General features: G+C 30.7%; 2 protein-coding genes across 2 annotated transcripts; one reads left to right on the top strand and one right to left on the bottom strand.

Moving 5' to 3' along the window:
• The first annotated feature begins 13445 nt into the window (after window positions 1-13445).
• On the top strand, window positions 13446-18457 carry LOC115719988 (uncharacterized). The gene is made up of 7 exons (XM_061113359.1): window positions 13446-14060; window positions 14752-15618; window positions 15741-16061; window positions 16160-16543; window positions 16649-16992; window positions 17092-17218; window positions 17363-18457. Exons 1-7 carry the CDS (start codon window positions 13797-13799, stop codon window positions 17879-17881), a joined length of 2826 nt encoding a protein of 941 aa, XP_060969342.1. The 5' UTR covers window positions 13446-13796; the 3' UTR covers window positions 17882-18457.
• A 116-nt stretch (window positions 18458-18573) lies between these two features.
• On the bottom strand, window positions 18574-21641 carry LOC133036692 (uncharacterized). The gene is made up of 5 exons (XM_061113360.1): window positions 21567-21641; window positions 21337-21381; window positions 21198-21245; window positions 19236-21113; window positions 18574-19140 (listed from the first exon to the last, which is right to left on the bottom strand). Exons 2-5 carry the CDS (start codon window positions 21337-21339, stop codon window positions 18712-18714), a joined length of 2358 nt encoding a protein of 785 aa, XP_060969343.1. The 5' UTR covers window positions 21340-21381; window positions 21567-21641; the 3' UTR covers window positions 18574-18711.
• Window positions 21642-27449: the final 5808 nt, after the last annotated feature.

Genomic DNA, 27449 nt, shown 5'->3' with positions numbered 1-27449 from the left:
TTTCGGTCCCCTCGATCCTGAGGGCCAAGACTCCCTTTTTGGGGCTTGCCCCTCTGCGGACCTTTCCCTTTAGGGTAATCTGAGCGGACCCTTCGCGGATCCTGCACCTTTTTCTTTCGCCCAGGGGTAGAAGTAGGGTTTTTCGTCTGATTTCCCTCAGCAGGATATCTTATAGGGCTAGGTTCCCTAGATTTCTGCTGCTGGGAATTAGGCGAAGACGTCGCTGGCTCCCTGTTGAGTCCAGCGGTCATTGCCTTGGGGTGCACGTGAATGCCAGCTGCTTCCATGGCTTTCTGCATGGCTAGCATCACTTCCTGCATTTTCTGGTTTTGCGCTTTCTGAGCTTCGATCTCGGCTTCATGATCGATAGCTTTTTGTCTGAGAAGCACCAGCTCTGAGTAACTTCCTTCGTCATAGGCATACTCGTCGAGGTTCCCCTCGTAGTCCTCGTCGGGGACTATTTCTTCTTCTTCCTCGGACTCCTCTGCTGCTCTTGAGGCTACATCTTCCTCATTTGGGTCTTGAGCATCTTCCAGAGGGCGAGGCTGACGTGTACTTCTTGTCTCCACAATTTTTGTGAAGTCAAATGCTTGTTGTGTAGCAGCTTTCTTCAACTCTCAATGAAAGCACCAAAATGTTGACCGAGATTTTCGGCAACTATTAAAATATGATTATAATATTGAGCTGTAAGAAAGTGAGATAAGGATTTTTACGTGGTTGGGGCGTTAATGAGCCTTAGTCCACGAGTCTTTGTTATTAATGGATGTATTTAATACAGATTCCACACTTGAGGGAATGTTACCCTTATAAATACAGAGAATGTTCTTGGTGAGTATTTTCTCTTCTTGCTCATATGCAACCCAAGATTCTCGATCCCATTAAATGAGTTTTGAGGGGGTATTTATAGTGTTTTTGGTGGGGTAATCCCTAGAATTGTTCTTACAAACGTATCTGTAAGTATCCATAAAGTTAGGTATTCCCAATGAATATGCCATGGGTAATGCATGGTCAAATCCCTAGGTGCTGTAGGGTTTTTATGAGGAATGTCCTTTTTGCCTTGTGATTGATGTGACTCTTCGCAGAGTAGCCGTCGCTAGACTTAAATGATCATTACTGTGGCGCTGCTGTTTGGAGGTCGTGCCGTCAGACTTTATTGCGTGTTGCAGTCCCAACACGCTTCCTCCCATGCAGCATTAAATGCGACTTGATTGCTCAGGAGAGGCCTGACACTTCTCGGAGAGGCTTTATGCTATGCGAGCTTCCGGGAGCACCTTGCACTCCGGGTGCCTCCTCCGGGACCTATGCCCAGGGCGCTTCCTTGTGGCATACAAAGACTTATCAAATATTTACAAGTTATCTGATCCACGTGTCCCTGTTTGATTGGTCCACGAATATTGGGCGAAATCAGGGGCAACAATCCCCATAACTCCCTGTGGGGTAAATTAAGAGAACTTAATTTAACATATTATCCTAATTAATTATACAAATATAATAAAATTCCTGTGGGGTAAAATTATTATACCTATATAATTAATTACAAGTTATGTCCATTAAGGTGAATTTTAATTAATATATAATTTTATACAAATAAGGATGCTGTGGCTACTCCCTAATTATATAAAATTATATTTTCACTTTGACATTAGGTATTGGGCTCTACCTAAAAGTAATTTCGTTATTAACATAGTAGACAATCACTGAGATTAATGCTCCTAGTGTGGTCGTCCGAAGATCATTAAAAACCGTTCTAGATATGAACATTTGTCCCAAGTTCATGTTTTCTTATGTCAAACCACAAAATTACTTACATTTTATTCATATTTTATTCATTTTAGGAAGTTTTATGAATAATTTTATGAAGTTTTATGAAACTTAATGTGCTAGATAAAATATTTAACCTATCTTAATGTTTGAACATTTCTAAATATATCTAGCACTATAAAAGGAATTTATGTATAGCATTTAAATCATACAAATTAAAATTAATTGTATTAAAAATAAGTTTGCCAAATAAATACAAATTAATACAATTATTGTATGATAATAAATTAAATGCTTAATTCCATAATATATAATTAATTATGCATTTATGACCATATAATATCTTAAATATTTGCACTAATAATTAATTTGTATAAATAAGGTAAATATACAAATTAGTACAATTAATTATATGAAATGAATTAAATGCAAAATTAAAGAATATACTTAATGGCAGATTTTTTTCAACTTTTATTAATTTAAACAATAAATTACATAAATTTGGTAATAAATAATTAAACGCACAATTATTACATGCTTAAATAAATCATGTAATTAATTACCAATTTAAAACAAATTTCCATTTTCAATTTATACTAAATAACATATTAATTCTAAATATATGTATTAAATTAAAAATGGAAATTGAATGAATGTAATTTATTGACTAAATTAACACAAAATAGGAAAATAATTAATATTTCAAATAAATAAAAATTTGGAATTTTCCTTTTTTTTTTTTGAAAAAAAAACTGCCCCGACCCAAACCCAAACAGGAAAACGAATTCCGACGATAAAAATTCATGGAATCACTCCCATTTGAATCTCCATGCATAAATAAAGAGATTCATGTCGGTTTTAGGCAATTAAAACACGTAAAAATTGACTTTAATTTTAATAAAAAATTTCTAGTCCGTATGAGTTCTTGAAAAATTAATTTTCAAATTTCAATGATTTTTCACATGTTTAGATCGATCTATAATACTATATGAATATAGTGATGTATATAGAATTCGAAATAAACACCGAAAAAAGAAAAATGAAATAAAACAACCAACGGACCAAAAACTCCAATTTTTTTTCCAAATGAATCTAAATGCAAAAATTAAGACATTCATATAGATTTCATGCATCGAAAAAAAGTAAAACAAAGACTTTAAAATCACCAAAAATTTCGGGTCCGATTTTTTTTTTTTTTGAGCTTTCTTTGTTTTTTCAAAATGAGTTTTCATGCTTTAGAACAATCTATATTAGTATATGAATGTATTGATTCAGAATGTATAATGTATATATAAACATACATACATATATATACAGAAAATAAAATAATGTACCGTATGTATATATATAATCATGAAATGTATATATGTATATATTTATATATAGAATTTAGGTATATAAACAATATGATATAATGAATATATGAACATATATATATACAATATATATACCTAATGAAATGAAGAAAATATCTATATATATATATGTATAAACTGTATATGAATATATATATAAACTGAATGTATATATAAACAAAATGTATATGAATATATATATAAACGGGAATTATATAATATGAAAGTATATATATAAAATATATATTATATTATAAATGAAGAACCCCGTAAATGTATGTATATATATATATATGAAACTCAAAATAAATCAAGGCAGAGATATATAATCCGCTCTGATACCAACTGTTAGACAATTTATATGTATAAACTGAAATATATGTATGTGTATATAACATGCGGAATAAATAAACATATACACTATATGAATATAAAGATCGAAATACCTCCAGCCATTGATTCTTTGAGCATTAATCCCACATAAGCTTGATATGCAAAAGAAAACTGGTTGATGTGGGTAATCGGGCTTCCTCGCTCTCTCAACTCTCTTTAGATGGATTTTGCTATTATGAACAGAATGAGTGAGGAGCTCGGGGACCGAGACCCTATATTTATAGGTGAGATACTCCATCAGTATCTGTGCCACATTAATTGTCAGAATATTTTGACAATTAATTCAAGAAATCAAATCAGGTAATGAATATAGAAATCTGACCATATATAGAATATTACGTAATTGATTCTGTCCAGATTCAATGAATATAAAATATTCATTTATCAGAATCAATAATATTATTTTATTTCCTTAATTAGAAATATTCTAATAATTAGTTGAATACAAGGAAGATAATGAGCCTACAATTGAAAATCAAGATCCTTGTGAAGAAGAACTCATTGAATATGAAATCACAAGCAAGGGTATGGATAGCCAAGTGGAGAGTGAGCAACGAGAAGAAGGGTTGTTAGATGAAAGTGTAGATACTGTGACATTGGAGGATAAGGAAGAACATGACATCATTGATTCAACTTCATCAATGATATTGACTAATAAACCACCAATGAATCCATATATTTCATCAACACCATATTATATCCTCTGCAAGCTACAAAAGGCTTCTCCCCAAGCTCATCATCCAAAGTCTTATGTTGTTGGTGCTGACTTTTGTTCAAACTCATCGCTTGCCAAGCTTGAAGGCAAGTACAACAACAATTTTCAAGTTGTCTTGCATGACGCTTATTATGGGCGTCGACCGCTTATTGATGTGGCACCCAGGTAAGTCTCCTTTCCTTTTTCTTTAATGTCACATTGGGGACAATGTGTCACTTTAGTTTGGGGGGGTGACTTAATTTTTATTTTTATTTTGAGTTTTATGTCTTTTAATTTTTAGTTTTTAGTTTTTATTGTTTTGAGTCAATTTTCTTAATATGAGTCAATTTGAAAGTAGGTAGATAGCATGATTTGAAAAGTTCATTTATTTTTCGAAAAATTCGTGTGCTTGGTGATATCACATTCTTGACTAATTTTAATTTTATACTTAAAAGAACATAGAATCATATTAGGTAATTTTCTAGTAATTGAATTGGTTTATGTATGCTAATTTGATATGTGAAAAGTTGTTTGGAAAATTCTAGAACTTGCTTGCTTGCTATTTGAGGCGAAATAATAAATTATGCATGATTAGGAAAGTGATTTAATTAGGCAATTTTTGGATCAATTGTGCCTTTCAAGCCATCCCTGTAATTTTATCCTAGTTACCCTTTTTGAGCCTTAACCTATTCTTTGTTCAACACATATGAGCCTAGAAAAGATAAACCCTAAATATCCAAAATATTTAACCCTAATTATGATCTATAGTTTGGGGGAATTTAAATAGGAAGTTTGTTGTATGTGTGTAAAAAAAAAAGTGTGAAAATTGAGAGAATATAAAAAAAAAAAATTGATTGGCAACAAATTGAAAAAAAAGAAAAAAAGAGAAGAAAAAAAACTGACAATCATTGTCAAATCTAGAGAAAAAATAAATAAATATAAAGTTGTTACAATTTTGTTGAAAAAAAATTAATTAAATATCTCTCAAGTAATTAGAAAAAGGAGTATTGGGATTGTGTGAAAAATATTTTGGGTGACATGATTGGAAAAGCTTATGGTATATACAAGCCTAAATGACCATTTCAAGTTTTCAACTACCTTTACCCTAAGCCTAACATTACAAGTCTAGAAAGACCTTCTGATTCTTGGTTGTGCATTAATCTATATTAGTGGAGAATAGTAAGTATTGTAAGCATATGGAATTCTGGGTTAGTGAAATGATGATTGTAATTGGCATGCATAAAGTGGTTTAATTGTTAGTTAATTGCATTATATGGTTTTATGAGCTAAATGAAAATAAATTGAAATCGGTGAAGGGTGTAATTGAGCTGAAATTCTGGATTATATGCATAAGTGAATTTTTTCATAATCATGTTATTGAAGCTACTTGAAAATTACTCATGTTTTGGAGATTGACTTGTTTAATGTTTATTTAGTGTTTTACTCGAGGACGAGTAAAAGCTTAGTTTGGGGGAATTTGTTAGGTTATTTTTAGTATTAATTTTAGATTAAGTTTAATATATTTTTAATTGAGTTTTAATCATGTTTGGAGCATTTTTACGCTTGTTATCTTTTATTTTTGCAGATTTAAAATAGAAGAATATTAGAAAAATATCAGAGAAAAAGATGGGAAAAAAGATAAAAATATCTCACAAATATCAAGATATTTAAAATAGAGAAAATTGTGCAAGAAAATAAAGCTGAAACTTCAAGCCTGAATTAGACGGTGTTCTGATTAGATTTTGTAAAAAGCCAAAACATGAAAGTTCTAGATCTCTCTTTTATCTTTCCGGAACATCTTGAATCGTTCAATTCCAAGCAATATTGAGAGAGTTATGGTCCAAATACTATCAGTCAACGCAGCAGAAAAAAATATCTCGTTTGAGGTTTCCCAAAAATTTAAATTCGAGTGGGAATTTAAATATTGCGTTTTTTCCATATTTTTAGGCCTTCAATGCCTATATAAAGGGAAGAAGGGAGTTGATTTCATCAAGCAATTTTAGAGAGAAAAAAAGAGAGAATACAGATGCAAAGTGGAGAGATCAACTGCAATATTGGAGGCATTCTTCAGAGGGTTTTCAACATTCTTCTCTTCTCTATTCTCATGTCTTTTCTTAAAGTTAATATGTGTGATTGTGCTCTCATAAACATGAGTAGCTAAACACTTTATTAGAGTTAGATGGATATTGTTTGATATTATTTATGGTTTTAATATGATTAATTTTCCCTCTAATTTCAATGTATTCTATTTTATTTGTGCTTAATTACTTTTAATTGTCTGGCAACCAATTAACTGTTTATGATTTTGATGCGAGATCTGAGAAGTGAGTGTCAAATATGCTATAGTAGAATAGAACTGAATTTCGATATAGGACGAGAGTACCTATATGGTTTAGATAGCTTATAGGGTTTCTGTGTTTAATGCCTGTTGCATGTTAAATTTATCACGAGAGTAGAAAGTTTACATGTAATTGAGATTTATATATCTGAGAAGACTATAAATTACCTTAGTAAACCTGCTATTGCATAGGAATTAATATTAGGAAAATAATCATATTAAGCCATATTCAATAAAAACAATTGAAATCGACACCCTAGTTTATTAACTATCAATTTTCTCGAATCGTTGCTTCCAACTATTTTTCTTATACTTCATTGTTTTTTTTTCCTATCTTTTATTTAATCAAATAGAAGTAAAAGTTTAATTTCAACGTACTTAACTACACTCCCTGTGGGATCGACCTCACTCCTAGTGAGTCTACTACTTGAAACGATACGTACACTTGCGTGTGCAAAATTATCGCAACAGACACCAGTTTTGACAGACTTGGAGGTTTGCTTTCCCTTAATGCAATCCACACAAGTATCAAAGTCAGTAAAATCTAAGGTATTGAGTACCCCATCTTTTACCAACCTTTTAATTCTATCAATGGAGATATGTCCCAATCTCTGGTGCCACAATGTACAGGAATCCTCTTTCATAACACATCTTTTAGTGCCAGCGTGAACATGCATAACATTATTAGTGGTATTATTTTGTAAATCAAGGCAGTAAAGACCATCAGACAAAATACCATTTCCAACACATTCAGATTTATAATATAAATTGAAATATTTGTCTGAAAATGTAAAGGAAAAACAAAAGGGTATAAGTCTTGAAACTGAAATCAAGTTTCTAGAGAAACTTGGTACATAAAAGGTCTTTTCTAACTTTAAAAAAAAACCATTACTAAAAACTAAATTTCATGTTCCAATAGCTTCCACATGTGAGCCCATCTTGTTTCCAGATAAGATGCTTTGCTCACTTGCCACTGGCTTCCTTAGATTTTGAATATCCTGCAAGGAATTTGTTATGTGAATTGTTGAACCGGAATCAATCCAACATGTGTTAAGATTAACATTAGCCATATTAGATTCATAACATACTAAGGAAATTGGATTACCTTTGTCATCCATCCATTTCTTGAACTGGTTGCACTCCTTTTTCGCATGTCCCTTTTGTTTACAAAAGAAACATTTGATGGAATCTTTATTTATGGCAGCCTTGGGAGCCACGGGCTTTTTCCCTTTGTTCTTCTTGAATGGCTTGCGTTTCTTAGGTTGAGTGGTCAGGTGAACACTTTCTCCTTGCTCCTGTAGGAGCCTGGCTTCCTCTTGAACACACATGGTCATCAATTCATTGATAGTCCATTTTTCTTTATGTGTGTTGTAGGAAATTTTGGAAGGCCCATACTGTGGAGGAAGATTGTGAAGGATGTAATGAACCAGGAAGGTATCAGGAATGATAACGTCGAGTTTCTTCAAATGAGCAGTGATGTCCCTCATTTTAGAAATGTGTTCTCGAACTCCTTTAACACCGGCGAGTTTTGTGGACGAGAACTCTTGGATGAGATTGATGAACAAAGATTTATCTAAAGCGTCAAATTGCTCATCCATCACTTTGATAAAATCTTTAACCTTCTCAGGTGGCTCCACCGATCCACGCATTCCCATAGAAATTCTGGACATAATGAACACGATGCAAAGACGATTAGATTGCTCCCACTTTTCACGCAGTGCAATCTCAGAAGCAGTGCTAGTATCAGTGATAGCAGCTGGTTCATCTTTCCTTATTGCATAATCCATGTCAGTGCAAGCTAGGTGGAGAAGAACTCGTTCTTTCCAGATTTTGAAGTTGTCACTCCTAAGCTCAGGGATTTCACTAGTGATTTCAGCATATTTAGAGGTGGATGAAATAGCTGCAAGAATAGGATTACAAAAATTTAGATTTTAAAAGAAATTGAGGCTTTAATGAATTCATGTTTTATTAATGTAGAAACATGATGAAGATGAAAATTTTATTGAATCTAAAATTGCCTGTGGGCTAAATTTTAAATCTAATAAAATTATATGAACTTTATGATAGATTTAATGAAGTATTTAATTTAGAAATAATGGAGGAATGAAATCTATCTTTAATTAAAATTTGTGATAACACTATTAAATAAAATTCTCACAACTCCCTGTGGGGTAAATTAAGAGAATTTAACTTAATATATTATCCTAATTAATTATAAAAATATAATAAAATCCCTGTGGGGTAAAATTATTATATCCAAATAATTAATTACAAGTTTTGTCCATTAAGGTGAATTTTAATTAATATATAATTTTATATAATTAAAGATGTTGTGGCTACTCCCTAATTATTTAAAATTATATTTTCACTTAGACATTAGGTATTGGGCTCTACCTAAAAGTAATTTCGTTAATTATTAACATAATAGACAATCACTGAGATTAGTGCTCCTAGTGTGGTCGTCCGAAGATCATTAAAAACCGTTCTAGATATGAGCATTTGTCCCAGGTTCATGTTTTCTTATGTCAAACCAAAAAATTACTTACGTTTTATTCATATTTTATTCATTTTATAAAGTTTTATGAATATTTTATGAATAGTTTTATGAAGTTTTATGAAAATTAATTGCTAAATAAAATATTCAACCTATCTTAATGTTTGAATATTTCTAAATATATCTAGCACTATAAAAGGAATTTATGTATAGCATTTAAATCATACAAATCCAAATTAATTGCATTAAACATAAATTTGTCAAATAAATACAAAATAATACAATTAATGTATGATTATTAATTAAATGTTAATTCCTTAATATGAAATTAATGGCAGATTTTTCAAAATTAATTTAGACAATAAATTGCATAAATTTGGTAATATATAATTCAATGCACAAATTAGCACAATTTTTACATGCCTAAATAAATCATGTAATAAATTACCAAATTAAACAAATTTCCATTTTCAATTTATACTATATATATGTATTAAACAAAAATGAAAAATTAACTAAATGCAATTTATTGACTAAATTAACACAAAAATAGAAAAATAATTAATATTCCAAATAAATAAAAATTTATAAAAAATTCGGAATTTTTCCTCTTTTTTTTTTTTGAAAAAACCACACTGCCAAACGACACGTCATTTTTACTCCTGAATGGCTGCCTTTCAAGACGAAAAATGACATCTCGTTTACAACAAACAACAACATCAACGCACCTTCCAAACGACACGTTGTTTTCCACAAACGACATGTCATTTTGCGTCGTCTTCTTCAGTCAGCCGGGTCGATTTTGACCCGTTTTTCTGCATGCGGGTCCGACGAACCCGACCTAAACCCGATCGAAATATACAATTCCGACGACCAAATTACGTGTTTTCAAATCTAAAATGTTCTAAATCAAATAATAAAGAGATCCACATAGATTTTATGCACGAAAACACGAAAAAATATATACTTTAATATCACGAAGTTAATCGGGTCCGAAAAAGTTTTAACTGAAAAAATTTTCCATCCTTAAATTTTTCAATAAATTTTCAATGCTTAGATCGATCTATAATACTATACGAATATAGTAATATATTTAGAATTCGAAATAAACACCGAAAAAATAAAAAACAGAAAAATTAAACTTTATTTACACCGATAACTTTATGTTATATATATATGCATGTATATATCACATAATGAAAATGAATATTATAAATATTATTATGTAATAAAATATATATAATATATATATAAACATATATACATATATGTAAATATACCGATAAAATATATATATATACTGTACGAGTATGAACGTGTATGAGTATATAATATATATATATGAACAATATATATGTGTATATATAAGAAACTCAACCAAAATCAAGGCAGAGATAAAACCGCTCTGACACCAAATGTTAGACCATAATGTAGTGTATGTAATATAGCATATACAAACGATATGAAATGCGGAAAACAAACTGTAATCATATCAATAATATATGCAACGAAAGGATCGATATACCTCCAGCCATTGATCCTTGAGCTTCAATCCCTGCGATAGCTTCGATATTGGAGTTCGGGCTTCCTCGCTCTCTCAACTCTCTTTAGATGGAATTTGCTGAATGAAATCAGAATGAGTGAGGAGCTCGGGGACCGAGACCCTATATTTATAGGTGAGATACTCCATCAGTATCTGCGCCACATTAATTGTCAGAATATTTTGACAATTAATTCAAGAAATCAAATCAGGTAATGAATATAGAAATCTGACCATATATAGAATATTACATAATTGATTTTGTCCAGATTCAATGAATATAAAATATTCATTTATCAGAAAATCAATTATTTATTTATTTCCTTAAATAGAAAATCATTTCCTTAATTAGAAAATAATTTCCATAAATAAAATATTCTAATATTCTCCCACTTGGTCAGCATTTAAACTAAAATATTCAAACCCAAACGTTTCTCATTATATAATAAACATATGAATCATAGCGACATGTCCTCATTATGAATCGAGTATTATCTTCCATGTATTATCTTCTTGTAGTGCATGGGAAAACCGAGGAAGAAAAGAGTCAGTCTTTTGACGATGCGGCAAGACGATTGGCTGGTTGGTTATCATTGATGAATAACAACCACCAAATGTTCTTTATTCCTTGGAATATCGGGTAAACTCTATTTAATTCTTTAGTGCTAATTGTTCATTTCTATATTATGACTTCAAATTATTTTTATACTATCTTACTTATATTCCAATATAATTTTGTAGTGCGCATTGGACGCTAGAGGTCGTTACGCCAAAGAAAATTATCCATTTAGACCCTGTACGTGGCCGCCCAATTCCCGAAGAAATTACTCAAATGATCGGAAGGTAATAATTTAATGACTTCTTATGTAACAAATTTAAATTAACTAATGAATTGAAATGCTAATATAATTTTTCAAAACAGTGTATTCACATATATAGGGGACGCACATGAGTATCTTGGCTCGTGGCTAGGAATTTCACAAGCAAATTGTCCAAGACAACCTAAAAGCCAAGAATATGGTTTTTTTGTTTTGAAATATATGACTGACATCGTCACACGTGCAAATCCCAACCGTTACATACAAGATCAAAAAGCTGTAAGTTTTAATGATTGATTATAGTATTTATTATAATAACAAATATATAATATACATATATATCAACTAATATAAATTTTTAATTTTTTTAACAGTTTGGGGGTAAGGGGCAATACGATCCAAAAACTGAATTGTTACCATTACAGCGAAAGTGGATAGAACGATTGATGGCGGTGATTCACGGTGACGATTGAGGTTGAAAGGTCCAAGAATTTTTCTTCCTTATGTAATTTTTTTAGATTAACTTGTAGTTAGATTTATTAACTTATTAATATTTTGGATTAATTTTACATTAATATTTGTGTAATATTTAATTACTTTTATGAAATGAAATTATGTATTTTAGCCAATTTTAAAATTAATATGAATAATATTCAATTTACCTTTTAAAAAAATAAGTATGTAATTTAAATTAAATAAAATAATATATAAATTAATAAATATATAATTAAAATAAATTATATAAAATTAAAAAAATGAAAAATGCTTGTTTTTGGCGTCGGTTCATACGCCACGTATGGCGTCGGTTATTAGCTAGGAACCGACGCCATATATACCCTTATGGCGTCGGTTCCTAGATAATAACCGACGCTATAGGGGTATATATGGCGTCGGTTGTTCATAACCATTTAGCGTTGCTCTGATTAGCGTCGGTAGCGAATTTCGCCAAAATCGACGCTGAAAGGGCTTAAAAACCGCCTCTAAAGGGGGTTTTTGTAGTAGTTTATGTTTTGGGTTTTTAAAATGGTTGCAACGCTAGTTGCAATAAGGATTTTCATACGATTTTTTGTTGCAGTTTAGGTTGCAGCGCTAGTTGCAATAGGGGTTTCTATGTAGAATTCAGTAAAAAATACAAAAAAAAACTGGTTTGAAATGTAAAAATGAAAAAGGTCCAAACTTTTATAGAATAATAGTATAATTAAAAAGAAAAAATCTTGTTCAATCCACAGCTCCTTTTCTTTTCTTGGGCTTTTTACCTTTTCGTTGAAGACTATCGCAAGTGATTTGCTTGCAAAATATAAACAAAGTAGAAAGTTTTTTTTTTTTTTTGGAATAATAATATTATTATTATTTTATTACCTTTTGTTTTTTGTTTTTGCTTTTTTCTTTTCCCCACATCTGAGTTAGTTGTAAATGTTATCTTTGCTTTGAAGCAAATTATAAGAGGAGAGGAACAATGGGATGATCATGTGGGCTCACATGTTCCACAGCTCCAGGCGTATTTTAGGTTATCACAAAGTTATGTGTTTTTTCATATTGTAGACTGGACAGCAAAGATAGTGAACATGTAGAAATTAACGTGAAAATTATGTAGAAATTAATTAACTGTCTGACTCCAGTTTCTTTGGTAATTTATTTAATTTAGAATAATGAACTTTTTCTATGACCATTGCATGTGACTCACCTTCTTCAAGCTTTGAACTTTAACTGCTTGAACCACTTTTTTGTTGTCCTTTTTAGGATTTTGTGATCATTTAAAGCTGCTACTTTTGAATCCTTCAAATAATACCTATTGAACAAATCTAGTAGAGACATCTGTCTCCAAGAACCAAAAGCACTCCACTTTATTCATTGGAAAAGAAACATTAATATTAATGCTTCTTTTTCAATTAAATTTTGATTACTAATTAACAACATGGAGTGCCAAATTTATATAAAGTAAATACTATTTATATGTAAAAGATGTAAAATATTTGCTTTTGTTAAATGATCAATAATATATGTTTTAGAAATTTTTACATGAAAAATCCTTTTTACTCACTTTATTACATAATTATCCTCACACGCCTATTACTACATTTATACTTACAAACTTATTTTTATTACACATTTACCACTTACTCATCATACCATGCATACACGTGTTCTATCCCCATGCATCATCAATCAAATCATACTCTCTTCCCTCTCTTTTTTCATTTTGTTTTCATTTCATTTTCTATTCTTCATTTCTGTTCTCTAAGTTCATTTTGAATTCAAGTAACCTCCATTAACCACCCATAATTTATCACGTTTTTCCCTCTTATTTTTGGTTCATCCACGAATTTTCAACTTCCTCTTAGCCCACGATTTAGCAACTGTTTTTCCCTCTCTGTTTCATTTTTTTTCAATCTTATTTATACCATGGCAATCACTCGGTCATCTTCATCCCCTTCTCCAGTTCTCAAAAAGAAATCAAAAATGGGCAAGAAATCTTTGGCCAACAAATCCAAGGGTAAACGCCCAATCATTGATGATTTTGATTCTGATTTTGAAGCTCCCATGCCGAAGCGTGTGAAACCCACTTCTTCGAAGAAATCGAAGCTGAACTTGGAGGAGTCCTCGCTTCCAGAAATTTCTGGGAAAAAATTCCAAAAATCTATTACACATTCTGCAGATCGGACTGAGGTTGGTTTTTAGTTTTATTTTCGTTTCCCCCTTTTCTTCCATTTCTGCTTTACCCAGATTTTTGGCGTTTTCATGTTCATTTTGCTTTGTGTGATTTTAGGGTTTCATTTGCGCATTTTGTTTCATGTTTTTAAATTTTTTAGTTATTTATTGTTGCTTTTGATCTTTCCATTTGATTCTGGTCTGGGTGTTGTTATTTAATTTTGTTTTGTTTTTCTTTATTTTTAGTGTTTTTTTGTGCTTACAGGTTATGTGTTTTGTTTTCGTTTTTGGTGTTTTCAATCATTCTTCGTTAGTTTCTTTTCAGTTTTTTAATAGTTTGTTACTGGTATGTTTTGATGTTTTTTCGATTTTCATTAGGTTTAGTTGTTTGCTGTTATATTTTAGATTTCAAAACGATTTTCAAATCTTTGCTCTATATTTTTCTATAGTTGTATATGTTTTTTAGTTTGTTTGTTGTTTTAATATAGTTTTGTTGTTCTTTTTATACTGCATTTTTCGATTTCTTTTAGGGTTAGTTGTTTACTGTTTTTTTTATGTTTCCAAACGATTTAAGGTCTTTGCTGTTATTTTCTGTGTAGTTGTTTGCCATTGATAGTTTGTTTTTAGTTTGTTTGTAGTTGTATTACAGTTTTCATACTGTTTAACTCAGGATTATAATTTATATTGGCCCTTTTTTGTTATGTTGCAGGTTTGGGACTGTAAATTTAGTCCTTCTGATTTTTACAGATCTAAGTGTGTGTGCACCAGTGTGTATTCTGTGATAAATAATATTAAAAACACTTTATCTGTTAATTTGCTTTCTTTGTTTCGTCAAACTCAGTTTGGGCATTTTCTGGATATGCCTGAGTTTGTTTTTCACCCACAAGTCGTTCATAGTTTACTACTAAGGGAAGTTTTACAGCCTAATCCTAAGGAGTTTTGGGCTAAGGTTGCTGGCCGTTGCATACGGTTTAGTGCCGAAGAATTTTACCTTATTTCTGGTTTAGATTGTTTCGGTGATTGCAACAAGTTGTTGTTTTCACAGGAAACAAATCAATTGGTAGAAACATGTTTCCGTGGTGTAAAAACTATTGACAACAAAGCCATCGAGGATGCTTTTTTGGGTAGTCGGTGGGGTTTGGATGAGTCTATTGGTTTGAAAATGGCTGTTTTGTATTTCATTCAGTGTTTTCTTCTTAGCAATACTCCTGACAAAGAAGTGTCTAGGTTTGTTCTAGATGTAGTTGATAGCGGTCGGTGGGATGAGTATTGTTGGGGTAGGGAATCATTTGAATTGACAATTGACTCATTCAAAGGTAGGATTGAGCATGGGATCATTATGAAAAATAGAAAGGCAGAGAAGGGAGGCCAATATGATGGCTGGTATAGGGCATTGGGATGTCCTTGGGTTTTTACTGTTTGGTTTTATGAATGCTGTCCTGCAATGGTGAACTCTTTCTGTAAGAGAGTTTCATCTTCTATTCCCAGGATTCTGAACTGGAGCAACACCATCGTCACCAAAAATCCAACCCTTCGAGACTTGAAGGGCAAGATTTTTGATTTACCTTTGGAGAAGGTACTTTACAGTTTCTTTACTGTTTTTTTCCTGTTTCTTTTCAGTTTAATATATGTTGTTGTTTTTTGGTTTTTCCAATTGTTTTAATTTTTTTTCATATTATGTTTAATTATGCTGTTCAGTTGAAGATAAAAAACATGCGTCCTACTGATGAAGAGAGGCAGCAGCTTCAACTTGACGGTCTATTTCTCGATGAATCTATTGATGAACGTGGTGTAGCGAAGCAATCCTTCGAGGGTGGCTCATCTTCAAAGAAGTCTGATTCAGCAGATATTGATTGGATGAAATCTAAGCTGGAGATGCTCAGTTCGAATCAATCATCATTGGCCGAGGACTTCATTTCGTTGAGGTGTTTTGTTGATTTTAATTTCAAATCCGTAATGACTGTAATTAAGGATATCCAAGAGAAGGTTAATGCCATTCATCGTCGTCCTTCTGACGAGGTATTTATTCTTATTTTATTGTTTAGGTTTTTTTATATTTTTTTTTGTATAGTTTCTTTACTGTTTTATTTAAGTTTCATTTATGTTGGCTGATACAGGGAAAGTCATCGGATGAATTAGTAACTCAAGATTCTGATGATGATCCTGATGATGATGATGATGATGATGATGATGCCGAGGATGATGACAAGCAATTGCCTGATCCAGAAAATATTGATTCCGACTCCGACGATGGTGGTGAGTTGGTTAAAGTTGGTGGGGATGCTGATGATGCTGACAAGGCTGTTACTGCTGTCCCTTCTGCTGATGTGAATCCTTCTGAGGATGTTGGAGGGAGTGATAAAAATGTTAAGGATGTTGAGAAGCCGAAGGGCGATGAGTCTCGATTGAAGGGGGACGATTTCTTTGATGGATTGAGCCAGCTTGTAATAGATGATGATCAAGTTGTGTTGGCTGGCTTGGAGGCTGTTGCTAAAATCAATGTAAGTTTACTTTTAATTGTTTTCAAAAAAACTAGGTTTCTTTTTGGTTGCTCATTAGTTTCTAGTATGTTTTGCAACTGTTTTAATGCATTCTTTATTTTTTAGGTCCCCGCACCCAATCCAGATGTTGTTGGTGAAAAGTCAGATGCCCTTCATACTGATGAAGAAACTGAGGATACTGTCTCTGATACACCTCTGTTGGATAAGAGGAAGCGTGCTCCGGCCTTGAAATCTCCATTTGTTGATTTCGGGTCTGCTGATGTCGGGAGCACTCCAATGGAGCTTATGTCCTCAGGTTCTCAGTCTGCTGGGGATGATAGGGATTTCAAAATGGTGACTTATGTGAAGGGCCTTTATGCTCTTAATGATGCTTTTGCTGATCCCGTATCTACCGAGATTGAGGCAAAATTTGACTCTTGGATTGGTGAAGGATTGCTTAAACATCCCAGGTGACTGTTTTTTATTAAATCTGTTTTTGTATTATTTTTTTTTTCCAGTTTTATTCCTGTTTTAATGCTGTTTTTTTGCTGTTTTTTTTGTTGTTGTAGGCATTATAATTGTTATGAAGACGGCGCAAAGAAATTTACCCCGGGTTTTAGGCTAGGTGTTGATTATGTTGAGGATAAAACTTGGTTTTACCATTTGGCCACATGCGACATGTTTATGAACGACTCGGTAAAGTTTCCAATTTATATTGTACTTATGGTAGTTTGTTTTTAGTTTCTTTATAAATGTTTTTTAGTTTTGATACTACATTTCAGTTTTTTTACAGTTGTTAAACCTTTTCATTTGTGTTTCTGTGTTGTTTTTTTTTCTCAGCATATGAACACCATATTCTATTACCTTCGGAAAAAAGGTAAGTATTCTTCCGCTGTGACGTTGAATTTCGCAACCACTGATTGTCTTTTTGATGATTCCATCCAAGCATTGTACCACAAATTTAACAAGGCCAAGTCAATGAAGACTAAGATGTCACACATTCACGCTGCCCACCCAATTGCGCATTACATCCGAGGTATGCGCATTCCCTGTTCCAAGCCTTGGTATGAAGCCGATCACGTGCTTTTCATCATCAATTTAAGAAGGGAAAGTCATTGGGTTTTTGGGCGTCTTGACGTGCACGAAAGGACGTTATTTCTGTACAATTCTTTGAGAACCGCGAAGATGAATGCCGCAGCTAGGAATGCGATGAAGGCTTATTCCGTGTTGCTGCCTTTGTTTTTCGATTTACTTGGGTTCTGGAAGAATAGAGCACAAGTTCCTGCCTCAGTTTCTGACCCTACAGCTCCATTCAGAATCGTGGAGCTTAGTGGTCTTGCGTCTCAGCAGAAGAAGTGAGTGTTTCTTTTAAGTTTCTTTTATGTTGTTTTTTAGTTTCTAATCTGTTTATTTTTTCTCTATGTTTTTTAACGGTTGATTGTGGAGCATATGTTGCTGCCTTTGCTGAATTCTTTATACACGGAAAGGATGTCCCTGCAGACTTTGACATCGAAGTTTATCGAACCCGACTTGCTTCACTTTTCTACTCGTACGGACAAAGGAAAATTGACGAAAGTATTGACAGCGAGGATGAGAAGCAATCCAAGTCTTCTAAGGCATCTAAATTGAAGAAATAGGAACTTTTAATTTGGTGGCTCTATTATGTTATTTGTTGAATCTATTTACTTGACAAGTTTTAGTGTTGTTGTGTGTTTAAAACTATGTAGCTGGTTTAAAACTTTTAGGATATTTGACATTCACTCCTTATAATATCTTTATTGTATAGGTTTGTATTTCCCAAAGTTGTGTGTTTTTTTAATTGTTCAAGTTCTTATATACGGTCGCACAACTATGGAGAAACTATTAACCAACTAAATACAAACTATGTTTTCATTTTTCCTAAATAGTGCTATGAATGTATATTTATTCTTCGTATTCCGTTAACTATTTTCCCTTATTCAAGTTATGTTTTATCAATTATTGACTGACTGCCTTTAAAACTGTAAAGAATAAGTCATTCCGGTACTTAATATTTTACAAAGGGTCGCAACTGTAACAAAACGATTTTGAAACTATTAAAAAACTGTTTCAAATTTCATAAAAATGAAATCCCATGTATTTAGAGCATCACAGATCAACCTGTTTGAATTTGCACACAAAATTAAACAATTCAAATATTTCATATGTATCTATTTTATTGCTTGATTGTTGCATGTCTTTCGATTGTGTCCGTGTTGTCCACATTTTCCGCACCTGTTATGTTTTTTTGTATCCCATTCAGATAAAAACCTTCGTTTCCTTGGTCTTCCAGATCTTATTTTTTGGTTTGGTGGCAGAACAATGATATCTTTTATGTTTTGTGGCACATCCCAAGTTGTGTGATTATGTACCGGATATGTTGAGCCGCAGTATGTTTCAAGCCATGTTCGCGTTGTGTAATAACCCGAACAGTAGTTGTAAACATTCAAGTTCATCTCTTTTATAACAGCAAGCGCATGAGCACACGGTAACTCATCAAGTTGGAATCTGTTGCAACTGCATGTTTTCTCCTTGAGGTTGATGACCCATGATCTGGTTAGTTCAATGACTTCGAACATGGTCTCGTTTATTGGTTTTACCTGCGGATTAAGTGTAAAACTGTTAATATGTATGACAACGAAAAACAAACTATAAAGAAACTGAAATGCAACTAAAATATTTAACATGTCATTACATTTTCTGTCAATGATTCCACAAAGTTGTCGACTAATTTCTTTTCTGCTGTAGGTGTTAAAAATGTTGTTGTTTTCTGTGCTTTTTTCCTGTTTGTGTATGTCCATTGTTGAATCAATGCTCTCAATGACTCCATCAGTGTTGTGATTGGTAGCTCTCTAGCTGCCAAGTTTGCTGCATTTAGAGATTCAGCAATGTTTGAAGTCATAGTTGAATACCTGTTGTTTTTGCAGTGGTATCTTGACCATTTGTGGTATCCAACTTGTTGTAAATATGGTCTTACACGGATGTCCAAGCTGTCCAACTCGCTCATATGGTATTCAAATTTCCTCTCTGTGTATGCTCTGGCTGCAGCGAAGAATGGTTTATCCAGCTTGCTTGCATTCTTCTTGAAGGTTGCTTTTAGGTTGCTTAACAGGTGGTATACACAATAGCAATGTGTGATTTCTGGAAATACTTGACAAGCTGCCTTACTTATGCTCTCATGTCTATCTGAGATCAAGCACTGTTCCTCTCTAATCCCATATGTTTCTCTCACTTTTGTGAAAAACCATTGCCATGAGTTGTTGTTTTCTGAATCCACAACAGAAAAAGCTAGTGGAAAAATGTGCCCATTTGCATCCTGTGTACAAGCAGAGAGCAGTGTACCTCCATATGTTGATTTAAGGAAAGTTCCGTCAATAACTATTATAGGTTTGCATTTCTTCCATCCTTTTATTGATGCATCCAGTGCGACAAACAAGTACTTGAAGCTGTTGTCATCCTCTGTTTCCATGTGCACTATTGTTCCGGGATTAGTTTTTTGCAACATGTGCAAAAAACCGGGCAGCAACCTGTATGATTCGTTGGCTTTTCCTCGTAATTCTTCTTGCGCGTGCTCTTTGCTTCTCCATGCTTTCATGTAGTTCATTCTGACCCCATACTTGTGTTTCATTTCTCCTCTGATGTCTTGTGGCGTTTGAGTTGTTTTTATGTTGGTGAACCGTGGCTTGATGTAGTTTCCAATCAATTTCGTTGTAGCTTGTCTCTTGTCGGCAAATCTGATGTTTAGATCACAAGTGTGTATCACCTTTCTGTCGTACTTTCGAATGATGAATGACTTTGTTGGCCCGTTTCTGGATGCTGTTAGTGCCCACTTGCATTTTGGATCCAAACAACAAATCTTGTATGTTCTTGCACATGATTTTTTAACTCTGAATTGGAAGTTGTTCCTAATTGCATAGAAACCAAGCACGCTCTGCAGTGTTTCTTTGTCTTTGTATATTTGTGCTTCTTCTATTTCTGGATGATGCGGATCTGTGATTAGTAGTTCGTCATAATCTGTGATTTCTGGTTCCTTTTTTCTGTTGTTTTCCAGTTGCTCAACCATTTCCTCTGCCACAAGTTTTGCATAGTCCATGAAGTCAAAACTTTCTTCCCCAAATTCCGGTACTCTTGCTTCAATTATATGTTGTTGATTTGTTGAGTCTTCTGTTGTTGCTGCATTGTATTCGATTGGTTGGAAGGCGCTTCTATGTGTAATTAATGAATTGTCATTTCCAAAGAATGTTGCATCGATGGTTGTTGTTGGGTTGTTGATGACATTCACACACATTGGGTATGTTGTGAAGTCGGGGTCTTTCAGTTTGAGTTGTATGTAGAAATGCAGGCTTTGATCATCCTTTATCCTCAATGGTTGGTATCCTTCCTTCACTTGATATTTCAGTTGCAAAACAGTGTTTTCTTGGTTGCATTCCAGGGCATCTTTGAGTTTCTGTTGCAAATCTTCATAGTTACAATTGGCAGAAATGTAGTGTCCACTGGCTTCATAATTTTCATAATTCATTCGATCATCGAATTTTCCATTGTAGAAGACTAGGAATGGAATGTCTTTCCTTTCCTGTGTTTTTGCAATGGTTATTAGTCCGAGGCAACGAATTTTAAAACTGGTTTTATTATGTTATGAAATAGAGTACAAACTTACTACTATCTCTGTTCCTTTGTTCAAGCATTGTATTTCCTGTCCAGATTCCTGATTTTGCCATTTTTTTGGTAGTTAATAAACTACAAAGAAACGAGAATAAAACTATTAAGAAACTTCATTTAAATTTTGGGAAACTAACCATTTCTCAAACTGTTCTGTACTCTATCTTTTCCACAATAAATTCCTGCAAAAAAACGTAATGAAACTATTATTAAATGATTATGCAACTGTAAACCAACTGAAAAACCACGATTATATCCCCAAAATTACATAGTTATTACGCATTGTCATTTTTCATCATGTTTATTCGAATCAGATCGATTTACAACTATTATAAAACTAATTTGCTACCATTAACATATATCTTACCTTGTATATATGCTAGCTCTTGGTACTTGTCATATAACACTTCTTCATGATTTCGAAACCATTTTCAAACGATAATGCAACTGTAAGCCAACGCAAAAAAAAAAATAAAAAAAAGTTATTAGTATCCCTTGTTTCCTTAATCATAATCAGTTCTTGTTTATTGGTTTTTACCATATGTATTGCCTGTTGCACACCATTGAATCAACCAGAATGCAACTAAAAATGCTGTGTATCATTGTTGAAAAAAAAATTCAGTTCATACCTTTTTTTTGGATTTGAGGGGGAGCTCCAGATCTGTTCAATACAGATTTACATTGCTTCAATCTGAATTTTCGACGATCGTTTGAGTGATATTGCACTATAAAAACCGAAATCAAATGTTGAAATTCAGTTTCTCCACGGTTGTCCTGCTCTTTTTTTTAAAAAAATTTCTGTTTAGATCGTTGGATTTGTTCGTTTCCTATTGAAATTCGACGGGATTTACAGTTGTTTTACGTTCGATCTGGTTTCATTCTGGTTGCGTGGCCGACTGCATCGATGGAGCTTCATTCATCCTCTCCGTTTGTGACGTGCGGCTGAAGGTAAGGGCAAGTGGTATTTTTGTAATATTTTCATTTTGGGCTGTACAAATGTTGATTGGGCCGGCCCACAGTATTGTTGTAATATTTTACCATTTTTAGAATATTCCTGTTTTTTTCCCTATGTTTTATAATACAAAATAGTAAATTGAGTTTAATATTTTATCAAAATAAAATATAATAATAACTCGACTTATAAGTGTTATGACTAGGTGTTACATCTTTTTACACCTATTTATACTAGAAATTAACTTAAGTTTGATTATGTTAAAAATAATTTATAAAAATTTATAAGCTCAATATATTATTATGTATCATTTTAAAAAAGATAAGTTTTAAATTATTATGGAACGAAATAGAGGGTTTGATAATTTTTATTTTTAGTTCGAAATTGTATTTAACCCTATATATCTATATATTCTATATTTTTCAGATAAAAAAAAAACTTGTTGTATATTTTACAAAAAAAATATTTCTTCGATGATAATGTAGTATTAAATCAAATTTAACATAAAAAGTAGTATTGCGTTGAATTTAACACATCATTAACTATATATTTTTTTATTTATAATTAATGATATTATTTAACATTAATAAATAATTTTAATATACATGTTTAACTATTGTACACCACAAGGAGCATTTTTAGTGACAACTTTTTAATCACAACATAAATTTTTTGTTACTAAATGTGACTTTTGGTCACAACAAAAAGTTACTTGTGACTAAAACATAGTATTTAAATACAAGTAAGTTGTCACTAATTTAGTTTTAGTCACAACACGTATCGTGACTAAAAATATATTTAGTCACAACAAATTGTGATTTTTGTGACTAATATTTTTAGCTACAGACTTTTTAATTAGTCATAATGTAAGAATAATAATTTATGATTAGTCACAATTTTTTTACTTTTAGTCACAAATTTTTTTTTTTTTTGAAAATTTTAGTCACAAATTTTATTATGACTAAAAGTAAGATTTTTTGTAGTGGTAATTATTTTTTTTTTTTTGGATTAATTTGTATTGTGCACTGCAACACAATTACAAGGCCATCCTAACTAACTTTACATTTGATATTTTTGTATATTCTATTTTTGGAAAAAAAATAGGGTAAATACCATTTTGGACCCTCTGTTTTACAAAAGTTATCAATTGGATCCTGTGTTTTGTTAAATGACAAAATGGACCCTGTATTTTTTAAAATAGTACAAATAGGACCCTGAATTGATTTTTTGTCAAAATAAAGTTTAATTATAATCCGATCTAAAAGTGCTATGATAAAATTGTTTACATTTTTTGTATCTGTTCGTATTAAGTATTGTCTTCAAGTTGGTTGTATTAAAAAAAAGTTGTCAAAAATTAAGCTCAGGGTCCTATTTTTACTATTTTAGAAAATACAGGGTCCATTTTGTCATTTAACAAAATACAGGGTCCAATCTGTAACTTTTGCAAAACACAGGGTCCAAAATAGTATTTACCTTAATAAATATAAATTAAAAATATCTAAATATATTTTCTCATTAATTTTATTCTACTATTTATGATTATTATAATAATTTAAAAGTAATTAGATTTTTATTTATGTTAACTAATTATTTCTTTAAATTATAAAAGAAAAATAAAGAGGGAGCTTTAAACCATAATTAACCATAAATCTAATTATTTTTCCATATGTGTAATTAATATTATATTTTTATTGTATTTTCTGTTGATTGTTCTATCATAAAGTATATATAATTTGCCACTTTTGCAAGAATCTATACATGATGTTTGTACCACAATAATACAATAAAAAGTTAAATAATTATCTTTATTATTATATGAAGTAGAATGTGGTGATTATGATGTGTAAATTTTGTATGATTATGATGTTATACACACTTATTTGATATGTATATAGTTTATGATTTTTAATATCATGTGCGGCATATGTTATTTATTTTATTTTTTTTTAGATTTTCTTATATATAAAATTATTTCATATTTTTTTAGGTAATTTATTTTTAGTGAAGAGTTTTAATATTTTTCAATGATAATGTGTTATTATTTTACTTTTTAGCTAATTAAAAAAGAGTTAGAAGTAAAAATATAGTATAATAACTTTTATATTATTAAAGTTAAAATTTAATATAATATTATTATTTAGTTATTATTAAATAAATAAAAAGACATAATTTATTTTATACATATAATTTTTTTTAAAAAAAAAATAAATGTCGGCCGCGAAGCGTGAATTATTAAGTAATAATAATAATAATAATAATAATAATAATAATAATAATAATAATAATAATAATAATAATTGAGGCAAAATTTAATGAGTACTATAATTTAGGAGGCAAAAATTCTATTTATTCTATAAAAATAATAATATAATAATTAACTTTTTAAAAATGATAATATTTTGCAATTATTCAGTGTAATTAAATTCAATTTTTACCATTAATAATAAAAAAAAAATCCAATTTTTATAAGAGTCATAAGAGTTTGAGATTAAAATTAAAATGATAAATATATATAGATATATAATCTTTAAGCAAGATAAAGAAGAAAAAAAAAATACGTTATTATTTGTAATGTAAAATATAGAGTTGTAGTAGAGAGCTATCTTAGTCTCAAATCTCAATTGGCAGAATCTATAGCAGTATTAATATATGATTTTGATATATACACAGTACAAGTTAAAAGATAACAGAAATAGATAATAGTATATTAAACATTGAGAAAAATCATTGAAATATCCCATTCCCAATTATATAAGATTGATACAATGTGTTGCTTTTCATTTTGTCAAGTAGCAAACAAAATAAATGAATAGTGTTAGTGATCAATAATAATAATGAATAAATATGTCTGTGTAACCTGTATATGCATGCAAAATGGACCAAAAGAGATGCATCACTTTATCCTAGGAGGAATTGAACCCACAAAGTGAAACGAATTGGGTCACCCTCTAATGTGAAAAACCAAATAATATTATGATGTGAGTCTTATTTTTCTGACTCAACTTCAATTATGAATACACACATATGTGTGTGTGTTTACATATATAGTTGGAATTAATGTCATGATAGAAAACTATTTTCATTTGTAACTGCCAACAGATCCTCTAGAAAAACAAATAAAAATTGAAGTACTAGAAAGAAGAAGAAAAAACATTTCGTTTTTATTTTTTCTTTTTTATTTTTTTCTGAAAAAAATCTTTTTATGGACCCACTTTTATGTATAGATATGTTCACATCTATGTATATGTCTCACCATGCATGATACACTTAGTATAAAATCGTATCTTCATTGGGCCCTTTTGTAATCATATAGTGTTTTAATGATTAGTGAGGAAATATGTTTATGTTATCATATAGATGTATAACTCCTATCCCATGTTAAAATAATGGAGCTAGCTAGCAAGCTATTCATGACTCATGACTCATCATCTTCTTAGTCATTTCATTTAATTTTGGACAACTCGAGATATTATTAGTGGTGTTGTTGTTTGGATGTATAAATGTATATAATATATATTATAGATCTTATTTAATTAAGGGTAAAATACAATATATATAAGGAATATTTTTTTATACCTATTACTTATTAATGGGTACTAAATAAATTTAACTATAAATATTAAACTATTAGATTTTGGTCCATAAAGAATAACAAAAGAGAAATTTAAATTGTTGGAAAAAAGAAAAAACTAACTCTTTATTTACCAAAGAATATTAGGAAACCAAATTTATTAATGGGATTATTTCACAAACACATAAAAACAACAACAACAAAAAAAAAAAATGCAAAAATACGGTTTCATAGAATTTTAAATATTTTTACGATTTTTTTAATTTTATTTACATAAAATATGGTCTTTTTATGTTGTAATTTTGTTAATTTTTTGTTATATCTATGTTATTTTTTGTTGTTATTTTCATGTTATTTTTATGTAGTTTTCTTGTTGATTTTATGTTGTTTTCGTGTTATTTTTTAGAAAACCGTAAAAATGTAAAAAAAATATTCTTTAAATGTAAAAATATAAATATTTTACAAAAAATAGTGTCTTATGTAATTTTTCCTTTATTAATTGTAAGAGAGAGATGGGCCCTATGAATTTATTGGGGGTGAACTCAATCCAATTGACACTTTTAGTGAGTATGTACAATAAAATCCTCTATATTCCCATTGATGAGCCAAAATTAAAATATAAAGCCGCTAGAAAAAGGGGTTTTTACAATATATATTAAAAAAAATTATTGTAGGACAGAATTTTTTTAAAAAAATACTATGTATTGTATTAAGTTTTCACTGTTGTTTTACTGTTATTTTTAATTATTCTATTTTGTTATTTCACGGTTGTTTTATGAAAAGACAGTATTTTTGTAAAAATTACTGTGTAGTAGTAAAATTATAAACTTTTGTCCAAAATCTAATATTTTTATAAAAACACCAATAAAAAATTAATTAAAATGATACCAATATATATTTATAATAATGCATATATTCATAATATTTTTTTGGGTAAATACCATTTTGGACCTTGTGTTTTGCAAAAGTTACAGATTGGACCCTGTATTTTGTTAAATGACAAAATGGACCCTGTATTTTTTAAAATAGTAAAAATAGGACCCTGAGCTTAATTTTTGACAACTTTTTTTTTTAATACAACCAACTTGAAGACAATGCTTAATACGAACAGATACAAAAAATGTAAACAGTTTTGTCATAGCACTTTTAGATCGAATTATAATTAAACTTTATTTTGACAAAAATTCAATTCAGGGACCTATTTGTACTATTTTAAAAAATACAGGGTCCATTTTATCATTTAACAAAACACATGATCCAATTGGTAACTTTTGTAAAACAGAGGGTCCAAAATGGTATTTACCTTATTTGGGTAAATACCATTTAAATTATTATAATATATACTTAATTATATAGGATATATTATTTTACTTTATTTTATTTTATAATTTATTTATTTTATTTTTTATTTTTATTTTTTTGCTGCGAATTATTTATTTTTATTTATTTATTATTATATATTTTAATTTTAATTTATTATTATATATTTTTATTTTAATTTATTATTATATATTTTTATTTTAATTTAAGTCTTTTTTGCTAGAAGAAAATAAATAAAATAGTCCAGTCTATTCTTAAACCAAACACATGATTACTTTCAGCATAATCCAATCTTGTCCAGTCCAATCCAATCTTTTTCAGTCCAATCCTACGTACCAAACGGGCCCTAAATGTATTTTAAAGAATGAAGTACAAAATCCATTGAAAGTTCTCTAATATAAATGTAC

This window comes from Cannabis sativa, chromosome 4, assembly GCF_029168945.1.
Source record: "Cannabis sativa cultivar Pink pepper isolate KNU-18-1 chromosome 4, ASM2916894v1, whole genome shotgun sequence".
Classification (NCBI taxonomy): Eukaryota; Viridiplantae; Streptophyta; class Magnoliopsida; order Rosales; family Cannabaceae; genus Cannabis; species Cannabis sativa.
Note: the sequence above shows the minus strand (reverse complement) of the source record. Positions and strands in the feature narration are given on the sequence as shown.

Excerpts from the sequence above, each read along its gene's own strand:
- LOC115719988 (XM_061113359.1), top strand. The coding sequence starts at position 13,797 with ATGGCAATCACTCGGTCATCTTCATCCCCTTCTCCAGTTCTCAAAAAG. Across the intron at positions 16,062-16,159 it reads ATCGTCGTCCTTCTGACGAG|GGAAAGTCATCGGATGAATT; the intron begins GTATTTATTCTT and ends TGGCTGATACAG. Across the intron at positions 16,544-16,648 it reads AGGCTGTTGCTAAAATCAAT|GTCCCCGCACCCAATCCAGA; the intron begins GTAAGTTTACTT and ends TTTATTTTTTAG.
- LOC133036692 (XM_061113360.1), bottom strand. Across the intron at positions 21,114-21,197 it reads ACAAAGGAACAGAGATAGTA|GAAAGGAAAGACATTCCATT; the intron begins GTAAGTTTGTAC and ends GCAAAAACACAG. Across the intron at positions 19,141-19,235 it reads TGGAATCATTGACAGAAAAT|GTAAAACCAATAAACGAGAC; the intron begins GTAATGACATGT and ends CTTAATCCGCAG.